Source organism: Canis aureus, chromosome 17, assembly GCF_053574225.1.
Source record: "Canis aureus isolate CA01 chromosome 17, VMU_Caureus_v.1.0, whole genome shotgun sequence".
NCBI lineage: Eukaryota > Metazoa > Chordata > Mammalia > Carnivora > Canidae > Canis > Canis aureus.
Window position 1 is genome coordinate 13,616,987 of NC_135627.1, and position 26,303 is coordinate 13,643,289.

General features: G+C 37.4%; 1 protein-coding gene across 1 annotated transcript in view; it reads right to left on the minus strand.

Annotated features, from left to right (window-relative positions):
• Positions 1-604: 604 nt before the first annotated feature.
• RAP2A (RAP2A, member of RAS oncogene family) overlaps positions 605-26,303 on the minus strand; it is a 35,356-nt gene continuing 9,657 nt past the window's right edge. The window contains exon 2 of the mRNA XM_077855149.1: positions 605-4,456. Coding sequence (XP_077711275.1) covers positions 4,219-4,456 — 238 coding nt within the window. The 3' untranslated portion in view covers positions 605-4,218. The remainder of the gene's footprint in view (positions 4,457-26,303) is intronic.

Sequence of the window (26,303 nt, forward strand, 5' to 3'; positions counted from 1 at the left end):
CAAAAGGCATAGTTTAAATTGGCTTAGGGAATGAATGGGCTCCTTATCGGAGCAGCTGAAGGCTGTACATAATTAACAGCATCTGTCAACATTCACAGGGCCCCATATAGAACAGGCAGGCCCTCCAGCCCTCCAGAGCAGCAACCTCCAGCTTCTGGTACCTTAAAATCCACAAGACCTAAACAAAAAGACAGCCCTGACCCATCAACAGAAGGACACGGATACATTTTTAGTGATACTAGCAGGACCACAGAGCAACTGCTAATTAATATTAATTATCTAGAACAATTCTGTTCACATTGGCACTGAGACTTCAAATTAGCTATCATAAAAAACATAAAATACTATTTATGGAGATAAGTTTATATTTATAATTACTGATTTTAAAGTCTTTCTTGTGTTATTATTTTTAAGGGGTATGAACATGATTTAATAACCTCCCTTTTTATACGATGCATTCTCAATTTAATTCAGCTTGAATATTTTTCTATCATGAGTATTAAATTCATTCCATGGCAAGTTTTAGTTGTTTTCCTACATATTGAACACATTTCCCTCACAAACATGTACAAAACCAAACCGAACCAAACAAATCCACAGGAAGTTTCATTAAATAAATTTATTTGTTAAAATAATTTAACTCCAAATACAACTGTTGAATTTGCATTGAGTTATAACTACAATTCATGTTTTAATCGAAATGTCAAGGTTTAACAACTGACATTGTTACAAAACAATAAACCGTTGTTCAATTTTAAATGGTCAGTTGTATTAGAGCTCAACAATTAACTGTGAACTATATCTCTGGGAAACCCCAAATCAATAATGATAAGTCTGTTTCCAAAACCCACTGCAGTCATTCTTGAAACCCTGATCAAGATTTAATAGATGCACAATGACACGTTAATTAAAAAAAAAAAAAAAAGACCCCCATAGTCTTTAACATTTGATTGGCAAAGGAGACAAGTAAAGCTTACCAGTGCGAACACAAGGCTAGTGAGAGGAACATCTAACAAAACAAAACAACAAAAACCAACAGCAACAAACAAAATACGCACTTGCACATTCAGACATAACGCAGACAGCATTCCCACTGGAAAACTTCTGAAAACAAACAGCAGACATCCTTAGGCAATATTTCCTTATAAAGAAAAGCAAGTATCAGTAGTTTGACCACAGAAAAGTGATGGCAACTCTAAGCGCTTTGTCAAAAGCTCAGTTCTAATTCTACAAACCAAAGGAGAAAATCATCAAAGCACCTTTCAATAGTTTAAGGAAGAGTTTAGGTAATGCTTTTGATCAGATGCTGGCTTGTTCGGTGTAAATCGAACAGAATGAAAGGCGTCAGTTACCATCACTATCACAGCTTAAAAAAGAACCACCCCGCCCCCCCCCCACCCCAAAGCTGCTGCAACAGAAGAGAAAAAATAATTTTTAAAAAACACTGCCTTTGCTTAAAGTTAAACGAGACAAAATGAAAACAAACAGCTAAAGAAAAAGTGGGTCTTTGGATCAAACCATAACATTTTTTAAGGCATGTTAGAAAACTTTCACTTATCTAGTTGCTAGTCTGATCAGGGCATAAAATCCATCGCGACGCAAGGTCACCGACTTTTCTCTGTAGCCACTGTGACTTCGTGTGCCAACACATTTAATCCTCCTGTTCTTCAGCTTGTTATTAACATCTCAACAAACACATTCATTCAAACTGAGTTATATTCATACCAGATGAAACACCAACAGTAAAAGCACGAGAGGGTTCCCATGTTTCTGGGTATCTTTGATGCTTTGTCACCTAAACACGAAGGGCTGTGTGGAAACACTGATCAAGCAGCCAAATTGGTTCTTATTAACATCTGTACAGTAAAAGCCTGCCTACTTGTCTGACACAAACACTTCAAACGAAAATCTGAATTTGTAGATAATCTTTTTCCACCTTATGTTTTCGCCATACCTTTCGTATTATTTAACTTCTTTTTCTTGTCTGCATAGCGATCCATAATGTAAAACTGTAGTCTTTACAGATGTTTTTAATATGTCATCTTAGTTGTCATAAATTGCTGTTAAATACGGAAATCTAAAAAAAAAGCTCATTCTGAGAAGTTAGAGGCTTCAAATCTCAACCGCTTCACTGACAGATTTCTATTTCTGTAGATAAAATCATACTTCTTGAATCTCTGATTTCTCTAAATGTTTTGAGTCGAATCAACTGTTACAGACAGGAACTGGTTTCAAGGAAATTGGTTAGAACTTTCTGTCCTGTAAACAAGGTGCTTCACAATTGGGGGTTATAAAAAACAAACAAACAAACAAACAAAAAACTATATTGAAGGATGCAAATATTCACAATTCAAAGATTTTTGATAATCCCGGCCTGGTGGTACCCACATACCTGTTTTCTCATCTGTGAAGGGTACTGTCCATCTTTTTTGCTATCCTCTCAGCTCAATGCCAGTTCACTAAACACTTGGGGGCTAGCAATGATTCCAAATAATGTGTAAAAAAACCACACAAATAATTTAAAAGAAAAAAAAGGCTTTTGATACACTATATTCCGCAGTACGGATTCTCAGTATAGGCAATTATCTCTGACTTGTGCCAAATTCTTAGGAACAATAAACACACATGCACACACAAACACACACACTCTTCTCTCAGGTACACACATAAGACCAGAGGTTACTTGCACAAGTGTGTGAAACCAACAAAGTGTGGGGCAAGTACGCAGATCGCAGGCTTAGTGATACTGAGTTCTGAAGGCCAAATTTATCTTCAGAGGATTAGCTCAAGATACTCTCTTCAGCACTTATAACTCTGAAGTTTGCTGAAAACCCTTCTACACTTGATTGTAAAACTTATGAATAGGTTTTTCCTGTGCCATTAGTCATGCAAATAATAAATACTTCACGGCTATGGAAACCAAAAATGTCAGAGCTTGAGCACCTTTCCAAAACAAAATATTCGCTCTAGCTTTATTTGCCACTTCAGTAATCAGGGCAAAATTGTTGTAAGAAAATCTTTATATAATTCCCCAGGAAAATTAAAGATAAAAGGGTTTTTTTGTCCCTTGCCTTCCACTCTATAATTTATGTTCTACTTTTGAGCCCAAATTATTTCACATGGTTATTCAATTTTTAGATGCCTGCAATAAAGCTCTGCTATAGCAAACTGGATTTTGAAAGGTTAGCCAAGAATCACACCACAACCATAGCCCTTAAAGGCAAGAAGGAATTTGCTGCTTTAACAAACGTAAAAATGCAAGATACTTGTACTGTCCTGTGAGGTTTCTGCAAATGGGAACATGTGGATGCAACATGGCTTCATTTTCCTTACACGATGGTACTATAGTTAACTAATCTACCAGAACGCTTCTTGTGAGTAAGGCTAGGCAATCTTCCCATTACAGTTGCTTCCTTCTTGTTCAGTAAAGTAATTAAGACCATCCCTGGTTTGTTAACAGAGGGTGGGTTTGGGGTTTTAATGCGGATCAAACCCTTGTGAGAGCTTCCATCTTCTATGGCAAAGCAGGTGATTTCACACATTCTAAAGCCAGATTGTATTCTTACACAACCTGTTCTGACTTCTGCTCTATCAAGGATTGATGCACGAGTTAGTTCTGCGTCACAAATTAGGATAACATCTACAATTAGGCATCAATTTTGAGAAACAGGGATACATCAGCTCAGGAAAGATTCTCTCCCTGTAATGCTGTTGGCAGGTCAGCTGTTATTATCCTACTTGATGGAATACATTGGTTAGAAGCACTATCTCAAGTCCTGAAATTCAGTACTCTCATAGGAAAATATTTCTCCTTTACTTATTTTTTTTTAAAGAAGACAAAATATTTTAACTGCAAGTGGTCATAGGGATTCTTCTGTTTTCTCGTGATTATTTTAATTTATACAATAGTTGCTTCTGTCAACTCTGTGACAATGCCATCATAAGCTTTCAAAAGGAGATCACCCTGTAGATCGATTGGCTATGCCTTAAAGTTGCAGGTGCATACAGGAGGCTGAGGACCATAGTGAAGACTGTGGTTGCTGAACCCAAACGTTACTCAGAGATATCGACTGACAATCACTGCTCAATGCTGAATGAGGGCTGCTATCTCACTGTAGATTCACAGCACACGTCCTGCAAGCTCTGTGGTCGGGCGGACGAGGTGTGTGTCGCCTATGGTACTGGGCAAGTCCCGTCCAGGACAGCCATGTGTGAATGCTATTGTATGTTACATGCAGAACAGCACGGGTCATCCTTATCAGGCTGTGCAGCATAGTTCATCTGCCTCACGATTTCTGCAAAGAGTTCATCCACCATCGTTTTGCTCTTAGCAGAAGTCTCCATAAAGGGGCAGCCCCACTCTTCCGCAAGGGCTCTGCCTTCATTGGATGACACTTCTCTCTCACTTTCCAGGTCCACTTTGTTCCCAACCAAGATGACTGGCACTTTCTCATACCTACAAGGGAGTAAACGCAACATGTGAATTGTAGAAGTGAGTGCAAAGTTCGACGGCTAAAACGTATTTCCTTTCTTTCCTTTTCTGCTAAAAATATTCTCCTTAGTTGCATGAAAAATTATTTGCTCCACTTGCCTTGACATCTACCTGAGGGCATTTAGGAGCTGCTCTTACAGTGAATCATAAATGGTTTTTCTGAAATGAGGTTAATTCATCAATTATACATCTTTTAAAATCAATTTACCTTTCCAGATATATTTGGAAAATTATTCTCAGAATTTCAGAATAAATCCTGTGAGGTGGATTAATTTAAACTTTTTTTCATTCTAGGAGATGCTTACTCAAATTTCAGTTGATGAGGTAATAGCTCTACTGAGTAAATAGTTTATAATTGTCAGCATTTTACTCTGTTCCACAAATACACACACTGGTCATGTTCAAATAGTTCCCAAGGAAAAAATAGGAGAAATCAATAGGATGGAAACTATCAAATAAAACAATTACATTCTATCCCTTTATAAAACTGTCTAGATTAGCCAGTTGAAAGACGATCATGGTTCTTTTCAGCCTGACAAGGATTAAACATTTCAATCATTAGCTTTATTGATGTTGTCTCTTCTTTTCCTTCCTAATCAGAATAGGTATGTCATAGAATGAAGGTTTGTGCCCCTGTCCTCTATGCTATATGTTGAAACCTAAGCCCCACTGGGATTTTAAGAGGTTGGGACTTTGGGAGGTGAGTAGGTTATGAAGGGGACTGGTGCCCCTTGATATATAAGAGAGAGAGGTGAATACTCCCTTTCCTCTACCACTGTGTGAAGACACAGCATAAAGATGAGTCTATGAACTAAGGAAGCAGGCCCTCACCAGAAATGGAATCTGCCTGAGGCTTCATCTGGGACTTCCAGCCTCCAGAACTGAGAGAAATGAACTCCAATTATTTAAGCCACACGGTCTATGGTATTTCTGTTATACAGCCAGATAGACTAACATAAGGTGTCTGTGAGTTATGGCATTTGGAAAAGCCTCAACCAATAAGGATAACAAAAGGTATGAAAGGAAGAAAGAAAAAAGGCCCTACATCATTTTGGTACCTAAGATGATTCTCTTTACAATGCTTTCTTACCTTGTAAAAATACATGGTGCTACTCTGCATGTTTATTTACTATTTTCATTTATGTTTGTTCTATGAAATGTTGCTAATATATTTTCATAAGGCTATTAGGTTTACTTTAAACATCATTTTAAAAGCTTCTCATGATTTTATAGTATAAATCAACGTGTGTGTGTGTGTGTGTGTGTGTGCTGTCCCCTAAGCAAAATGCATCTCTAATTTATCAAAGAAGTAAACCGCAAAGTTGCACACAAGCAACAACAAATGTGACTGGACACAGCTAATCTCTTAAGACAAAACAGTCATGTGGGTCAAGACTTCACTGGGGCGAGACAGAGTCTTTATCATTCAGGAAACTGAGTAAGGGTGGGTGGTTAATATTCGTGAGAATACTTCCACAATTTTATCATTCTGTTAAAACGGGTCTTTCCTCTCATTCTAATTTGTAGAGTAAATTATATTTCCAACAGAGTCTCACTTTTTTCATTGGCACTAGATCAAACTGAGAATGGTTTCAACAAGAGGGCATGCTCCAGGTGGTGTGCCACTTAGCAATCTGAAACATAAAAATTTAAAAATGTGGGGGAGATAGCAGTATCAAAGGTAAATCTAGAACTGTTACTCTGCAGGAAACGGACTTGGACAACTCCGATTTCTATCAATGACTTTTATGAATTTATGGTATACTACTCGTGCCTTCTGCTTTCTGGCCTCACCATACTGAGCGCTCTGGACATATGACACAAGAGTTTTCCCCATCTTCTAAGATTCTTACCTACCAACAATTACGTGTGCCCTGTGGCCTCTCAAAGGACAAATGGCAGCAAGATGAAGCTGCATTACAGCCACGGTGTATCAGCTGCTTTGCATACAAGCCCTCTTGACCTGCTGTGCAGAGAAGCTTGGCAGGAGCTAACACTGCCAGTCATATCAGGACAATGTCACTACCTTATTTTACTTGCAAAGATATAACTGCATTTCATTTTTCTTATGAGAGTATATATGCCACAGTGTGTTTTAGAACACTTGGTTTGGCCTGAGGTAACATAAACATTAATATAATTGAGTAAACGTATTGGTTAGATTTAATTAGGTTAAAATTAATTTCAATCTCTGTTTACAAGACTTAAAAAGGAAAGTGATTAGACATCATTTTCTATTATTAGCTAAGAAATAAACATTTTAGAGAATATTTTTAGTTTAAATACAGTATGCTTCCTATGTGAAGAAAGATTTCTTACACTTCTAATTAAAAACTACAAATATGTGGATTTTCAAAACTTGTAAAAATATTGAATCATTATATTCTGTACGATACACTGTTTGAATCAAGAATCCAAATAAATGTTACCAACAGATTCTCAAAAGGGCAACCACAACCCTGCAAACATAGGTTCTTATGTGACAGCATTTAAGAATTGTCAAATGAAGATGACAATTTAGTTAGTATCAGAGAACCTGCCCATTACATCATTGTTTGAATTGTCAGTGATCTTTGCTAAGACCAACATGCTAAAATTCGTAGAGAAATCGACTGATATCCTCAGAAGACTTTCAAAGACTGGGTAAGGTCTTCAGGAAAAAAGGTATTAGGTACGTTTCAGAAGAGCAGACAGTGAGAAATTCTGGCTCTTTCTGTTAACATTAAAATATGACACGGTAGAAAAGATTCTGAACCAGGATTCGGAGGCTCAGCTTCCAGACCTGCCACTGAGGCTGCGAGCAAAGCATTTACTCTATTCACCTGTATTTCACTTCCTTGTCAGTAAAAAAGGAGTAAGAGTATCTGTTCCCACTTAACACATGGGTTGCTGTAAAGCTGAAGAGATCACCTAGAAGCATCCAAATACTACATAAATGCAGGGCAGTACTTCTTTCCCCTCCTGCCCACTGCTGGGAGACTGCTGCATCTCCAAGTGTCAGACACAAGAGAAGCTGATGGAGGTGAGGAGCTCCTGGACAGGCAGGCAGAACAGACTGACCCTAAGTTAAGGAATGCGCAGCCACCTGCCACCAACCAGGTTTCCCCCTTTCTCCTCCCCCCTGCCAAGCATGAGCATGAGGTTAGCAGGCAACAAGCAAAGCAGGAAAGCCTTCTCCAAATATGGGTATCTGTGGGGAAGCAAGCTCCAGGCTTTGGGTTGGGATGACAAAATGGGTCCTAGATGTAGGGGTAAGATTTGGAGAAACCAAATCCTCTTTAAGGAAAAAGGTGGGTGAGAAAGCAAAAGGAAAGAAGAAAGAAGAGGTGCCTTGTGTTGACAGAGGAGAGGAGGGCACGGGGAAACCTTCCTCCCTTGCTGTAGCAAAACAGTGTACTAAAAAACAGACACATGACCCCAGACCCGGACTCCAGTTCCAGAACTGCTTCCAGCTCGTCTGGTGAATTTGGAAAATGAACTTAATCTCTTGGTTCTCCAGGTTCTTGAACTAGTAGAGGAGCTGGACTAGAGAATTCCTAAGGTGCTCTTAAACTAAAAATCAGAACGCAGTGGGCCACCACTGATAATCAATACCTAATCATTTACCGAGTGATTGCTGAGAGCTTTAGTACTGTTCTAAGCACAACCCCAACAGGCTGATCTTTACAAGGGGTGTGAAAGTATACAGGAGAACAAAAGCCAAAATGTAGGGGAAGTTGCCTCAGATCTCGTGGGGACAAGACACCAAGCAGTAGAGACTTCCAACTCTACCAGGGGAGCGGTCCCTGCCAGTGTGCGGGGGCTCAGGACCTTGGCTGCGGGATGGTTTTAGCCAAGGGAACATGGAAGGCTCTGATGAAAGCTGCCTGCACAGCATAAATAACTAGTGATAAATGATCAATGCATCATATATACATTCATACATGTACTTAACATATAACTCTTTGAGTAAGAGCCTACTATGTGCCAGATGCTATTCTAGGCACTTAAGATACATCAATGGACGAAACAAAGATCTTTGCCCTCAAAGTGATGACAATCTAGCAGAGACAGACATCTGACACGAAGCAAATAATTACTGAAAGGTGTTAAGTGTCCCGCAGAAAGGAAAATGTGGGTCCGGGCAGGGACTGGGGGCACAAGGTGCAATTTTAAGTTAGATGATGAGGGTGGGCCTCATTGGGAAGGTGGCATGTGAGCAAGAAGGAGAGTAAGGGGAGTTTGCTGGGCGGGTGCCTGGGAAAGAGCATTCCAGAAGGACATGCAGGAGACAATGTGAAAGCCAGGGGAGCATCCGGGGTGGTTCAGGGCCTGCACACGGCCTGCAGGTTCCGTCTGTAGAACCTCCCACAGCTCCTGTGGCCTGAAGCCTCGTAGTGCAGGGAACTAGCTCACTGGCAGCTAAACAGACCTTGCAAGTCTGGGTGGCAGAGTGGCCTTGGAAGACAAATGTGCCATTTATAACAGGGTCAATTACACTATCTAGGAAGACCAGGCACTTGCATAGCAGCTGATGGCAATTCCTCTCATTTCATGTTCTAGATTCGTTAATAGTGTTACAAGTTGCCTTCTACTCCCCCTTGTCTAACTAACATAATTTGGGAGTGAAATTGAAGATGGATTCCAAAGCCGTTCAGTGTATGTATTACTGTGAACCTGATCACGAGCAGGATACCACCCTGTCTACGTCTTAAACATCAATCAGCTGGTTTCTCCTCGACTTTAGTGTATCTTCCTTGACGTTTCCTTTAAGAGCATGACCAGGGTTATGGTGATGCAGATCAAACAACTTTTTGTTTAAGAGTCTGCAGACACACACGTTTTATCAACATGCATTTTCACGTTGTTTATTGCATCCACGAGCATGATTACATAACGTATTGGTAAGTTAGTTCTTTTAAGCAGCTCTGTTCAATGCACTGAATGGAACATCAAAAATATAGACTGGAGTATCACTTTGCTGTAGATTGCTGACAGGCTTCTCAGTGAGGCAGCTTTGTGAACAGTTCAACACATTTGATATTTCCAATGGTCTTTGTTTTCTCCCCTTTTTTGGTAACTTCCCTGATATGTGTATATGTGTATTTTATTTATGGTTGTGTCTAAACTTGGCCAATCACCAATATAACTTAAGAATTAAAAAATACTGATCCCCAGGCCCTACTCCAGAGCTACTGAATCTGAATCTGTGGGGTCAGGACCCCCAAAGAGCCTATGAAAAAATATGTACTGTATGTGTAAGCTCTGAAGACTAATTGTGAGGTTCAGCAGGGTTTAGAAATCAAAGGCCTAATTGGTTTCATGATCTCAAATAATATTGTATTTATACAGTTCATGGTTTTCTATTGTGGCAAGTTCAGAATCAGTTCCTTCTTCCCTTCATTTCTTCACCAGTGATAAGTTGTAGACAGAAACCATTCCTGTCAGCTCCTTTAACTCCCTTTCGAGGATGTTGTATGGTAGCATATTAAAAGAAGGTCATGCCTCACGTGAATTTTATCATGCTGCTTCTCTTCCTAGCCACTTTTTCACAAGCAGGTTGAAATACAATTCTGAGTTTAGGAATGAACATCAGAAAGATTTTTATAGGTGCCCTTATTCAACCTTCTACCCGTGTTAAAAATCTCATCTACCAAGAGAGTCTCAAGGCAAAATGTCAAACCATTCGATGCTCCAATCACTTCCATGACAACCTTACCAAATGGTTCTATCTGAACATCATTAGTGATGCAGAACTCATATTTCAAACAACCCGTTCTGTCCTTTCTGTCAGTTCTGTTAAACATTAGCATTAAAAAGTCAATGTTAAAAACTTTATCCCCAACTCATGAGCTGTCATTTGTAACATCTGGGCCCTTCTCATAGGTTCTATTTCTTTTACCGTTTTGAATATAGAAATCTTTTCTTTTCTCCAAAATGAAAGTAGGTTTTCTTTCCCCTCTCCTTGGTCAGATTAAATAAGGTCAGCTGACCCTGAACAATGTGGGAAGACGGCAAATGACTGCATATAACTTTTGACTCCTCAAAAACAACTGCTAGTAGGCTTACTGTTGACTGGAAGCCTTACCAATAACATAAGCAGTTGCTTAACACATACATTGTATGTTATATATATTATATACTGAATTCTTATAATAAACTAGAAAAAGAAAATGTTAAGAAACTCATTAAAAAGAAAATACATTTACATTTACTATACTGTATTTATTGAAAAATATCTGCATATAAGTGGACCCGCACAGTTCAAATCTGTGCTGGTTAAGGGTCAACCATAATACATAATGATAAAAATCTCTAGCAATATTTAAATAGGTAAAGAGGGAAATGAAAAACGTTTTAAATCCCATTTCCACGAGAATAATATATTTTGGTATCTATCCTTCCAGATTCTTTTCCTGTATGAATCTTTATAAACATAGACATAAATTCTTGTAAAAGGGGATTATACTAATTATATTCAGTGGCTTGATATTTTCACTTGATATCATGGAAATTTCTATTTCAATAAATGATATACATTCTATTAATGGCTAAGGAGTATTACATATTATAGGTTCTATATTGTAGCTGTACTATAATTTAATTATTCCTTCCCTACTGGTACATAGAAACGGTTCCCATTCCCCCCCCCACCTTTTTTTTTTTTTTTAACTAACAAACAGCAATCTGATGAACTACACCTAGAAGTGTGATTTCCATCTCAAAGGTATATTTGCGTGAGTGTGGCATGACTTTTGAACCAGAAAAATCACATTTCTAAATTAGCACACGTGTGTACACACACACACACACACACAGTGTTAACTGACATCCCAAAATTGATACTTCAACCAATAGTGCTTAAATTAGAGTGTCTGTTTCCCCACCCTTGGGATTGATATTTTTAATCTTTCTGTAAAGTATTACAGCAGTCCTGAAGAAAAAGGATTGTTTTTGGCGAGGAGGTGACAGTTCCTACCACAGTTTGCTAGCATGAAACATCAATACTTCCAAGGATGGAAAACATAAGCTAAGTAAGGCCGCTCTCTTCCTCTAGACTGACTTGTTTTGAAGTGACTAAACATTTCATCTTAAAAGGGCATTTCTGGTAATTTAGCTTGAATAATGAAAGGAAACCACACTCCTCCACTCTGACTTTCTCTTGGTTCCAGAATGCATACTGAAGAAGACAGAGGGAAACTTATAAATGTAATATAAAAGTTAAGCAAGGAGAGTAAGGACACTAAAAAGATATTCAAAGCTATCAGAGACACTCCATTCCAATGTTAATAAAGATAATCTGCTTTCCAAGAAATTAAGAGCTGACACTGTATCAGAAGAATGGATTCCTAATAGTTTGTGAGGAACCAATGGATCATGACAATGCAACTCAGGCATTTTAAATGTATTAAAAAGCTTTTGAGGGAGAAAATATTTTTACATCTGATAAAGACACATCTGATAAACGATTATAATTCAAAACATACAAAGAAGTCTTGAAACTCAACAATAAGAAAATAACCCAATAAAAAACTAGCCCAAGACCTTAAAAGACACCTCATCAAAGAAGATATACAGATGGCAAATTAACATATGAAAAGATGTTCCAACATCCTATGTCATCAGGGAAATGCAAACTAAAACAACAATGAAATACCACTACACACCTACTAGAGTGGCCAAAGTCCGAAAACTGACACCACCACATGCTGGTGAGGATGTGAAACAACAGGAACTCTCACTCATTTCTGTTCCTGTTCCTGTTCTGTTCCCATTCTGTGGGAATGTAAGCTGTTAAAGCCATTTTGGTAGTTTCCTACAAAACTACACATACTCTTACCATGCAATTCAGCAATCCTTGGTATTTACTAACCATAGGAGCTGAAAACTTATGTCCACACAAACACCTGCACATGGATGTTTATAGCAACTTTATCCAAAATTGCCAAAACTTGGAAGCAACCAAGATATCCTTCAGTAGGTGAATGGATAAGTAAACTGTAGTCTATCCAGAAAATGGGATTTTATTCAGCATTAAAAAGAAAGAAATGAGCTATCAAGTAATGAAAAGACAGGAGGAACCCTAAATGCAGATTATTAAGTGAAAGAAACCAATGTGAAAAGGCTATACACTGTATGATTTCTGCTGCATGGCATTCTGGAAAATGCAGAACTATGGAGACAGTTAAAAGATCAGTGGTTGCCAGGAACTGGGATGGGTAGAAGGAAAGGATAAATAGGTGGAACACAGAGTATCTTTAGAGCAGTGAAAATACTCTGTAGGATACCATAATGACAGATACAAGTTATTAAACATTGTCTAAATCCACAGAATGTACAACACTAAGAGTAAACTCTAAGGTAAGAGTGAACTCCATGGACTTTGAAAGATTATGATGTGTCAATGTAGGCTCATCAACTGTAACAAATGTATCACTTTGGTGGGAGATGTTGATAATGTGGGAGGCTATGCATGTATGGGGTCAGGGGTCATATGAGAAATCTCTATATCTCCCTCTTTTTCCTTCTCTTTTCTCTCTGCTCACTTTGCCAGGAAGATGACCATAGTTGTGAGAAGCAGGGCAAAAGGCTATTAGCCAATTTTATCTAATTAACATTTATAGAACACTCCACTCAACAAAAGCAGAATACTTTCTTGCCAAAGTGTGGGGAACATTCACTAAGATAGACCATATTTGGGCTATAAAAACTGTAACAAATATCAAAGAACTGAAATGATACAAAGTATGTTCTCAGACCACAATGGAATTAATCAGTAACAGAAAGATAGAAAATCTACAAATATTTGGAAACTGAACCATCCACTTTTAAATAATCCATGGGTCAAAGAAGACATCGCAAGGAAAGCCAGAAGAGATTTAATAGAAAGAAAATGAAAATATAACACAAAATTTGTGAGCCACAGTTAAAGCAGGTCACAGAGAAAAATCATAGCCCCTCTGCCAGGGCTGACATTAGCTTTCAATTGGGAACCGTGTCATACCCAAACCCTTCTATTTAGTTCTTCAGCTATATCAAACTCTTGCCCTTCATATCTAATTCAACCTTATCTCCTACAACTTTCCAAAGAGAATCTTCTGCTCTAAATTGTTTCTTTGTTCAGGGTGGTCATTTAACTGTAGTGGTCCCCACCAATGAAACTGCTGTTATTATTTTTATTACTTTTAAATTTTTTTCAAGTTTTAACTTAAATTCCAGTTGGCTAACATATAGTGTAATACTAGTCTCAGGTGTAGAGTTTAGTGATTCATCACTTTCCATCAATCGAATTCTAAATATCATTCCAAGCTCAGGTCGAATTTCATCTTTTTTTTTTTTTTTATAAAAATCTTCCCTTACTTTTGTAAATAATTAGTTCATTTGTCTGAACTCTTGTTTAGATTTTATACCATTAAGAATTTGGGGTGCATAGATTTTTATTAATATAGCTCTTGAGTGGGGAACGCCTGGGTGGCTCAGTGGTTGAACGTCTGCCTTCGGCTCAGGGAGTGATCCCAGGGTCCTGGGATTGAGTCTCACATCGGGCTCCCTGCAGGGAGCCTGCTTCTCCCTCTGCCTGTGTTTCTGCCTCTGTGTGTCTCTCATCAATAAATAAAATCTTAAAAAATATATATAGCTCTTGAGTATCTACTAGGCATTGTTGAGGGACTGGGGATATATGACAAATGATTGGTCCTTGAAGTTTATTTTTTTATTTTTATTTTTTTTTTTAATTTTTATTTATTTATGATAGTCACAGAGAGAGAGAGAGAGAGAGAGAGAGGCAGAGACACAGGCAGAGGGAGAAGCAGGCTCCATGCACCGGGAGCCTGACATGGGATTTGATCCTGGGTCTCCAGGATCGCGCCCTGGGCCAAAGGCAGGCGCCAAACCGCTGCGCCACCCAGGGATCCCGGTCCTTGAAGTTTATATACAAGTTGGATGAAACACTATCAACAAATAGATGATATAACTAAAGATTGTGATGGCTGTTATGAAGAAGATGGATCCTGATCATTATGTAGTAACTTGGGCAGGCCAATATTAATTACAAGGGGTAATCAAAGAAGGCATTTCCAGGAAGAAGAAATCAAAGCACAAGCTTGAAGATTCAGAGTTGAAGCATGGGAAAAACCCAGAATTAAACATTTTAGAAGAAAATGTAAAAGATAGGCAGTGAGAAAGTGGCAGGCTTATTCACCAACAAAAAGGAGACCACCAAAAAAAAAAAAAAAAAAAAAGGAGACCACCATGGTTATATCATAAAGAGCAAGAGGGGGGCACCTGGGTGGCTCAGATGGTTAAGCATCTGACTTTGGCTCCAGTCATGAGCTCAGGGTCATGGGATGGAGCCCCGACCAGAGTTCAGCTCCCTGCTCAGCAGGCATGTCTGCTTCTCCCTCTCCCTCTGCCTGCTGCTCCCCCTGCTTGTGTGCACACACCCTCTCTCTGCCAAATAAATAATAGTTTTTTAAAAAAAAGAGCAAGAAAAAAGAGCATGAGGGATAAAAAGGACCAATGGCCAGTATTCTAAGAACAAGAAAATACCACTGAAGGCCTTTCAGCAGGCAATTTACAAGGCATATGTGTTAAGAGATCAGTGTGGCTAACACGCAGAGAATGGATTTTAGGGGGCACGACAGTAGCAGGAAGATAGGAGACACCTGCAGTGTTCTAGGCATGAGACAACAAGGACTTGAATTGAGTTGATGGCAATGACAGTGGAAAGAAATGAAATATAAAGTATATTTGTAGTTTACACCAACGAGGCATACTAATGGACTGGTTCAAAGACACAGAGCAGGCAGTGGTTTCGACAAAAAAAAAAAAAAAAAAAAAAAAAAAAAAAGGAAATTGGAAATGATTCATAGGTAAACTATTGTTTTTACAAGTATAGTTTTATCTCATGGCTAAGAACCTAAGAACCCCAAAAGGAACAACTGTTTGTCTTCTATTACCCTGTTTCTTTTTTAAGATTTAATTTATTCATGAGAGACACAGAGAGAGAGGCAGAGACACAGGAAGAGGGAGAAGCAGGCTCCCTGTGGGGAGCCCAATGTGGAACTTGATCCCAGGATTCAGGATCACAACTTGAGCTGAAGGCCAGACGCTCAACCACTGAGCCATGTAGGTGCCCCTATTACCCTGTTTTTAATACACTTTCCCTGGACCATGTTTAAAATGATCCTGGTTATCAAATCACTACTTCTTACTAAGAAGATTTTGGTTTATCATGGAATTCTTAATAGACATTAAAGACCATCTCCTCTTAGCTTCAAGCTTACAAAATGGTGATTTTCATGTGGAACTGGCTACTTTTTTTTTCCTATAAAAGTTTTATTTTTAAAATATCCTACTCAGTAGGTTATTTACTTCATGTTTACCTTAATATTATTCTGGATTTTCACCTATCCTTTATTGACAATACCTGTGAGTCTCTTTAAAGATGTATGTTGTCTCCAGACACAAATGTTTCTTTTACTATGCAAGATAAAAATCATTTGCCATTCAAATTTTACCTTATCAAAGGTCTTCCTATATATTCTCAAATTACTACTAATAAACAGAGAATGATATTTTAGTCTTCAACTCTTACCACTTGGACATTTTATTTCTGAAAGTTTGTGGATGGTAATTATGCAACACTGTAAATGTACATTTTTTTAGCTCTTTCTATATTATTACTTTAACATTCTTTAAGAATCTTAGAAAAATATATTAGGACACACACACACAAAATAACCATAAAAGGAAAGATTAATGAATTGGAATAAACTCATTAAAATTAAGAATTTATGTCATTGGGGAATCCCTGGGTGGCTTAGCGGTTTAGCACCTGCCTTCAGCCCAGGGCATGCTCCTGGAGACCCGGGATTGAGCCCCACGTTGGGCTCCCTATGTGGAGCCTGCTCTTCCCTCTGCTTGTGTCTCTGCCTCTCTCTCTCTCTCTCTCTCTCTCTCTCTGTGTCTCTCATGAATAAATAAATAAAATCTTTTAAAAAAAGAATTTATGTCATTAAAACAAACTCTTAAGCAAGTGAAAAGGTAAGCCAAAAATTGGGCAAAGGAATTTGCAATACATGTATCTAACAAAGGATTTCTATCCAGAATGTATAAAGAATTTCTACATAAGAAAATGATATAGTTTTTAAATGGACAAACACTTGTAGGTGTTTCTTATAAGAAGACACCCAAGTTATCAATAAACATGTGAAAAGGTGCTCAACATCATTATACACCAGGGAAACAAAAACTAAAACCACAACGAAGTACCACTAGAACCTTACCAGATTAGCTAAAATTCAAAAGACTGCCAAGATCAGTGGAAGAGGAAACTGGGAGAGCTACTTGGGAAAATCATTTGGCAGTACTTACGACTGCTGAATGTATGCATTTATGACCCGATCATTCCATTCCTACATATACACACCGAAAGAAAGCATATACAAATGCAGCCAAAGTTATGTACTGAAATGTTCCCAGCAGCCTTATCATCATAGCCCCTATCTAGAAGCCACCCAAATGCCCAAGCCCAGGAGAGAGAATAAAACCATAGTGTATACATAGGAGGGGACTACTGCAGCTCAGGAGGGAGTTAACTATGGCTATAAGCAACATGGATGAATCTCACAAAGAGGATGTCGAGGGACAGAGCCAGCAGCTCAGGAGTAGATATGGCTACTGTGTGTCAGTCTTTGAGTATGGAAGTGACAGGGACAGACCAGGAGGGAAACTGCTCTGTTGCATGAAATGTCCATCCTGCACCTTCATGTAGGATCTATCCAGCTGCACATCTAAGATGTATGCACTTAATTGCATAGAAGTGATACCTCAATAAAAAAAAAAATTAATTGAAACTGCAAAAACAAAAAACAAAAAACAAAACCCAAACAAACCCCAAACCAATCAATAAACAAGATAATTATCTAAATGGTTTCCTCACTGGGGCACCTGGGTGGCTCAGTTAAGTGCCTGCCTCTGACTCAGGTCATGATCCTGAGATCATGGGATCGAGCCCCACATTGGGCTCACAGCTCAGAGGGGAGTCTACTTCCCCCTCTCCCCTGCTCATGCTCTCTCTCAAAAAAAAATCATAAAAAAAAACTTAAAAAAAAATGATTTCCTCATTAAAATAGGAACAGAGAATAACCTTCAAGACAACCTGAGTGAGCATGCATGATGGCTATGGGGTTTAAGGCACATCAAGTGCATGACTCAGTTGATCATTTATTACTCAGCTGAACACAGCTAATCAATTTTAAATTTCTGTCCAAGTTCTATGCTGTTTAATTTATATTCAAAATTGGCTAAAGATTGAAAGTGTAAGGAATACTAATACTAAAGTGCATGTCGCTGGAAATAAAAATGGTAATAATTTTGAACATTTTCTTCACTCTCAGATCTGTAAATTGGATCCACCTGACCAGAGTTTTTTTTAGGCTTATTAGGATACCACAGCACTTCAAATGTCTATATTAAAAAGAAAGAAATAAAGTGATGACTACACATTTAGTTTGACTTTTTATTTATTAGAAATGGAGATTTTTCTATCCCAGTAATGTGTTCTTTGTAAGGAAGTCTTTATAACTAGAAGCCTAAAATCTTGTCACTTAAGAACCAAATGCAAAAAATTATCTGAATAAACCTTAAGTTGATTATCTTATTTTTTTTTAAGTACCATATTCAAGATACTCAAAATAAGGCAGAAGAAAGCAGTTACTGGTCTACATTTGATACTTTAATGTGTAGCTAAATCTCAATCTGTATTTTAATATATATTTGGTCACCAAATCAAAATAGATAATTTTAAAATCTGTCAACAAGGTATGGGTCTTCCTACATAATTTAAATATTGGGCAAAATTCAAGTTGGATACATATAAGAACACTCAGCTTTCCTCTATCAAAGGAACAAATGTGTTCAGACATAAAACATGAATTTTACCTTTAGTGAGAGTTCTAATCTGAAACCTGTGTATTTAAAGACTGGTCCAACTAATTGTCCTTGAAGAGACCACACTGAGTCAACTGCTCAGGGATATGCAAGTTATCTGAACTGTTACCTACATTTGTATCAGATTAAGTTACAGAATACATCTTCTTGGCACCTATTCATTTCAGAATTTGGGGCAAAAATGTTTATGAATGAAAACTTGTATGTATCTGGTACACAGTTAAGGTTCAATTACAAATATTTCTTAAAAGCTACCTTTGATTGAAGATGACTTAAAGATGCAAGCAAAGCTAGGAAGAGCTAAAATTTTTTAAGAACTTTTAAATTATGATTAGAGAGGTATTTGTCCTGGGAGGTTGTTCTACTATTGCTGTAGGATATCAAAGTATTTCTTACTTTTCAAATTACAATACAAATAGCACCAAATAAAACTGAAAGGAAAAACAAACCCCAAAACCCAACACACTAGACTTCTAGAAAGCTTGGGTTACCAGACCAACAGAGAATTAGGATTTCTTCTCCCCAGCAATAAAGAGCTCAGGGGAAGAATACATCAGTTACACATGACATGTTGTAACTGGTTGGTTCAAGTGGCAGAAGATGGGTTGGTGATGTCTATTAAAAAGGTTTTCTCATTTGAACCAGGAGAAGTAACAGGTGACATATGGAAAATACAAAACCAAACAAATGCACAATGAAAGAGCTGGAAACTATCACCATTGGCAGAGGTTGTGGTGCCCAAGAGTAGCCAATGGAGAAGGATAGGTTACAGACAGTGTCAGGATTCAAACCCACATTGAAGTTAAAAGAAATTAGAAACAGTTATAAAGAAGTCTCTGGGAGCCAGCAAGGGAGAATAGCTAGTGAGAAGTCTTCAACAGTCTTTAATAGTTGGGGATGGGGTTGGGATGAGGGGCTGTCACAGATCTAGTATAGATTACAGAGGATGGGAAGAGCAAGGATTATTGGACATGAGAAAATCTGTCCCTTTGTTTGCATTCCTGCTATAGAAACCTTTCCATTTCCAAAATAACTCATGCCTGAGCTATGCAAGTCTCATAACTGATCCCACCTTCAATTTTCTCACCTCTGTATTTTACTCTTTATGCCACTTCCACAGTAATTATATTAAAATACTACACACAGTTTTCTCCCCATCCCCCCAAACTGCTGCCTCAGAAAAATATGCAGTGGCTCTGCAATGACTAGATAAAGCTTATCCTTAGGTTAAGAGTCAAGGTCAACCACAATTTGCCCACTGGCTAAAATCTTGATGGAGTGTATCATAAGGGAGAGAGAACTGGATTTGGATTTAGGGAACCTAGAAAAAGTCTGGCTCTGCTCCCTTGGATGTCAGGTGATCTTTCTGAGCCATAGGTTCCTTATTTGTGACATGGAAATATTAATGAATCTTATTATTATGCTGAGGAGAATGATGGCGATGACTTTACTAATAATAGCTAGCATCTGTAGATGGCTTAGGAGATGCCAGACACTGCACTAAGCAGTTTACATGAATTAGCCATTAAAGTATTATGGATACTGTAAAATACTACAGAAATGCTAATTATTCTTTTCTAAGTTCTCTCAAACCATCTGTTAGTAAGTCAGTTCTAGAATCTTAATTGTGATGATAGATTTGTAAAAATGTACAAAAAACGTTATATAGCATCTTATCTCCTCTATCTCTGGCTCTCATTTGCCTGGCAAGGATGACCAAATCTACTGAAGATCATTTGATTTTAGAGAAAAAAAAAAAAAAAAAAAGAATACTATTCCTTCTAATATCAAAGGCTGACAATTTCCCATTTTCTCCAAACAGAAGTATCTTTTCTTATTCCAGTCATCTTCCCACTCCAAACACTGCTAAGTCATTAGATATGAACCATGGCTCTGAAGCCCTAGTGAGATAATGAAAGAAAGGAGAAAACAAAAACAAAACTGTGAAGAGAGTTAGGAGTTCTGAGATAAAGTCTTGTTTCTGCTTTACACCAGCTGTGCTATGTTTGAAGTTACATCTGGGCCCTCAGGAAAACAAGGGCTAGGCTTGTTTTTAACGCCGCTCTATTGCCAACACTGGAATCAATTATTTTATAGACATTCAAAACAGAATGGGTTAATGAAATGAAGATCTTCAAGTATGACAGTTTTTGCAATGTAGACTGTAGTGGAAATATCACAGAAACAATGCAAACATACCAATGGCTGCCAGTCTGAGAAAAGCATTTTTGGATGAACCCTATTCAGAATATTTTATTCTTTTTATACCTTGCACCAGATACTGAAATACTTAATCTGATTTGTGGTGGTGGGGGGGAGGGTTGGGATCTCCAGATATTTGGGAGGAAATGGCCAAAATCCAGAATGTAATGACCTGAAGGGACCTATACTCATGAATTCAACAAACTTTCTACATGCCAGGTGCTGGATATCAAAATTGAAGCAGTTGACCACCAAACAAATACATGGAAGAAACTTTTTTTTGTTAAATTAAATGGTAGTATATGTCAAAGGGCATACATATACTTAATTTTATGCTGAAACTAAACTTTAATATGTTATAGTCTTCTTCATTTTTTTTTTAAGAGAGGGATAGAGAAGCATACAGGGAGGTAGACAGAGAGCGAGCAGAGCCCTGATCCAGGGCTCGATCCAAGACCCTGAGATCATGACCTGAGCTGAAATCAAGAGTCAGATGCTTAACTGACTGAGCCACCCAGGAGGCCCTAATATGTTATATTCTTAACAAAATCAAACGTGGTCTCCAAAGTGTGGGTAGGAACAGTAAAAAGACACTGGGCAGATAAATCGTGAGGGCAAATGGTAGGTGCTTACATCAAGTTGCCACCTTTTATGATTTAAGATAAATTAACTCATTTACTTATCATCTATCTCCAGTAAGTATTTTTTTAAGATCTTCACAGAGAAATCCAAAGGATCAACAGTACTTTTGTCAAAATAATTTCTACAACAGGTACCCAAAAATGTTTTGCTGTTTCAGATAACTACTGCTGCATAAAAAACCACCCCTAAAACCTAATGGCTTAACATAATCATTTTACTGTATTTCATGATGAGATGGGTCAGGAATTCAGGCAGAGCTCAGTTGGGCAATTTTGCTCTGTGTAGCATTGACTGGGTGTTGGTTAGGGCTGGGCAGAGCGGAGGGTCAGAGATGGCTTCACTGCAGGCCTGGCATGCTGGGAGGCATGGCTACTCTCCATTGTAGCCTCAGCCCTCTTTGTGCGTTCTCCAGCAGGGTAGCTGGACTTGTCATAGGAGCTCGGGTGGAGGAAGGTGCTTACTCCTCTTAGTGACTAGGCCCAAAACCTGCTTAGCATCACTTCAGCCACACTCTGCTGGTCACAGTAGTCCCAGGCCAGCACAGACCGTAGGGGAGGGGAAACAGATCCTCTGCTCAATGGGAGCTGTGTCAAGGATCTGCAGCCATCTTTAAGCCAGCATGCTTAACAAAAATTTTTAAAAACTGCATACAAGTTCCAGTTCATCAGGATTTGCTGATCCACATTAACAAACGCAATACCAAAGAATGTTGGTTAAAGAGACAGACTCTTTATATAGACTAGATTATCACAAAAATATAGGTAAAAATGGGATGTGAATTGTGATGATTCTAAAAACAGGGAATTTGAGGTTAGAGTTGAAAATGACCATGTAATTTAATCCTGAGAGTTCTGAGATGGAAATGGGCACTGTAAATAAATGTGCCTTGCCAACAGGCAGACACATGAACTGTCCCTGGTAAACAGAGACATGTGGTCACTTTTAGAGAAAAGAGACCAGATCAAAGCACTGATACGAAATCAAAGGAATGTTAGGAGCCAATCAGTATGGCCTGCAAAGAAAAGCTTCTAGACTCATTATGTTAATAGGATGTGTTGATGAGAGCCATGGACCAAATCTCCTTCCCCCAAACAGTCCCTTCTTCCATAAATGTCCAAGTGTTTCTTTCAATCAAACCAGTTGATGTGCTCAGGATGGTCTTAGGAATAAATATTTTCTATCATCAAGGGCAGCCTTTCAAACATATGTACCTCTGGGAGGTATCCTACCATAATCAAGGTGCTGACTTGTTAGGCACAGATGTAAACATGCCACATTGGCTGCTTCTCTCAAGGTAACTGCTGCTGGTGACCACAGCATTCTTGCTGCTGCACCCACATGCATGCTGCTGGAGGGTCCTTCCCGCCCAGCACTCCATGCAGCAGCTCCATCTACTGAGACACTCTGTTCATGTCCTTCCTCAACTAAGGCACCTGGAAGCTGAACCTGAGTAATGGCCTTTTCAGAGCAAGAACAGATAGTTTATGCAAACATTACTGCTCCTCCATGCAAGTCTACTGAAAAAATGTTTTGTGTCATTAGGATTAGTCAGTATGCACGAACTGAATTAACCACTGAGAAATTACTTTCTCATTTCTTGCTCTTCAGAATAAACTAAAAAAAGTTGTCTTAATTTCCAGTTAGCTTCCAAGTATGTGTTCATACATGTATTTAACTATTGGTCTTACTGTGGGCATCCAGCCCTTCACTGTACCAACATTACTGACGGCCACAGTTTGTTTGGAGTGTTGATTCAAAAGCAGATAAAGAATAAAGAACAGTCTTGAGCATAGGTGTGGGTCATTTGGTGGAGGAGGGCATTATATTTTGGATTCTGTGGTTTTATATACACTGTATTTGGATATTTTGCTAAATGCAAAAATAAAAAAAATCTATAAAGATAAAGCTCCTTTTTTTATTTTTTAATCTATATTAGACTATCCTTGATAATTAACTTTTATCTTTAGCCAGGAGCCCAGCTATGTTCTCTGAGGACTAACTATTCTACTGTTTTTCTTTTTCTCAATTTTCCACAAATCGGTTTACTTTTCTATTGCTTTCTAAAATAACAATTCTGCCCAAACCATTCTATAACTAAATACAAACAGAAAATAAGATTTCATTTCCAGGGAGGGTCAAAATACACTAAATGTAAAAAAGTGAATATATAGTCATCAGCATTACTCTTATAGACAGATTTTTCATTTCTACAATGAGTTATAACGGATGAAAAAGTCCTCAGAAACATGGCCTAGTAAAAGCAATGTTTTTCGGTGGAAAAATATTTTGAAAACTTAGAAATCAAATTGTTTTAGAAAATGCATTTTGTTCCTCTCTCTATATACAATTAACTCAATACTGTCACATATACATTTACAGTACATTTTGGCATACCAGAAGAACAGGTCCTATCTTGTACTGATTTTGCCTAACAACCTTAGCAATGTATGCAAATGAAGTGGGTTAAACCCACCAGTATTTAATGTTGACAGTGATGACTTTAATATAAAGACAGATAAAACTTTTGGAATCAGTTTATGAAAAAGTGCTGTCAACATATTTCTCTCTCTAAAGTAGCCAGCTATCTATCTGTCTATCCATCTATCTATACTGGCCATATCTATCTACCTACCTACCTAATCTAGCCATCAAGAGTGTTAAAATAATCTTCAAAATTAAATAATTAAAATTATTTATTATTTTAATTTTATTTAAATAATTAAAATTATCTTTCTCATGTAGTTTTTGGTATTCATAAAAAGGTCTATTATTATCAACTTAAAGATGTTATTTAAGAAATATTATATGTGCCATCACTTTTTATAAAGTATTCTTTATACTTAAAATATATGTACTAAAAACATTATAATTCTTTGTGAGTCACAAAAACATATTGTCACCATTTATAGCCAACACAGTGTCTAGTGTAAGGCAAAGACAAAATAACATACTGTACTAGCACTTCAGACACAGATGAGAAAGCAATTGGAAAAAATGGAAAAACACTACTAGCTTAGCTAGTTTATCTAGATATGGGGAGGCAATTGAATCTAATTCTTAAGAAATCATGTGGCAGTATACTGTTTTACAAAGTCAGATAAATGTTTGAATGAATTCCTATGTGTGTGATTTTTGGGGAAACTTTACTACTGATATTTTAGGGTTACTATGTAAATGAAACACTACATTTAGTACTAATAATTAGTATTATACCCATACTACAGATGAGGAAGTTGAGGTGCAGATGTTAACTTCTCCCTAATTACATGACTACTAAGTACTGTGACTCAGCTTTAACCAGATTAACACTTACTATCTTCATAAATAAGATCAGTGTGCACAATAAAATAAAATGCTGAATTAGAGCAATTATCATATATGCAGTATTTATTATACTCACTGGAAACCTAAACATGGATGTATTTAGAATTTAGAACAAAACAACAAAGTTCTCTATCCCAGAACAGAGAAAAACACTCTCAAATTTCATTGACAGAAAGCTGTGAAAATACCTGATAAAGAAGAAATACTAATATGTGCTGAATTAATAATATGATATAGTATTTCCACATTTGAATTATTAATTTTTAAGGGTTGCTCCTAGAAAAGAATGAGAAATAACACTCCTACATGTCTTAAGTAAAGGTTTATGATCTTTCTCTTGGGTAATTCTATTAGGTGATACTAAGATATATATATAATTATGACCATCTTCATCTATTTTTACTGTCAAAGGGAGAACTGAATCAATATCGTCCTGGACAGATGCAACAAACCTCATAAAAAGATGACTTTCCCAAACCTCCTAAGCAACCTGTTGTCATGATGGATAATACTTGTAATTGGACATCCCGGTTTGAATCCTACTACATCTTTCTGTTTTAAGTTTTCACAAGGCAGGAGCTCCCCTGACTTATCAGAATGAATAAAATTACACAAGAAATGAGAAATAGATCCACATATTTCTAATATGTACAACCGAGAGAAATAAACACTTCTTCAAAAGATAGACTTCATGTTATCATTTTGTTTAGTGACTCAATGTTCTCTTTCTCTGTAACAGAGGTAACATTACTAACTCATCTTAGGAAGCATTTCACTTTTGTAGAATTTATATACGGTTGTCGGAAACTGGAAAAGCAGGAAGAAAAGATAAATGTTTCAAATTATTACAGAGATAGTTCTATTTATTTTTCTTAAGAGGACAAATATTCTAGGATAGCAGTTTTCAAATTGTGTGTAACAAGATAAATTTAGTGGATCAAGAGGAATATTTAAAAACAATGAAATAAAAAGAATAAAATAGAAAATATAATACAAGCAACATCGCAAATTTAACTATTATTTCATGAAATTTTGGTTTTAGTTGTATATATTCATGCTGTGTGTATGTGTGTCACAATGTAAAATGTATTTCTTACTGAGGGCCATGATTAAGAAAATGTGAAAGACACTGACTACTAAGTAAATACAAGGAAGCAGACAGAGAGATGTGTTATTTTTTTCAATATTTTGTTTTTTGACAGGTGATAACAATTAAAAAACAAAAATTTTAAGATATTGATAAAAGAAATTGAAGACAAATAAAAAGATATTCTGTGCTCATGAATTGAAAGATACTGTTAAAGTATCCATACTACTCAAAGCAATCTACAGATTCAATGAGATCCGATCACAATTCCAATGGCATTTTTCACAGAAATAGAACAAATCTAAAATTTGTGTGGAACCACAAAAAATCCTGAATAGCCAAAGCAATTGTGAGAAAGAAAAACCAAGCTGGAGGCATCACATTTCCTGATTTTAAATATACTACAAAGCTACAATAACCAAAATAGTATGGCAATGACAAAAAAACAGACACACATCAGTGGAACAGGCTAGAAAACCCAGAAATTAACTTATGCATACATGATCAACTAATTCACAACAAAAAAGCCACTAAGACTATAAAATGGGGAAAGGACAGTCTCTTCAGTAAACAGTGCTGGAAAAATTGGACAGCCACATGCAAAAGAATGACACTGGGTCAGTA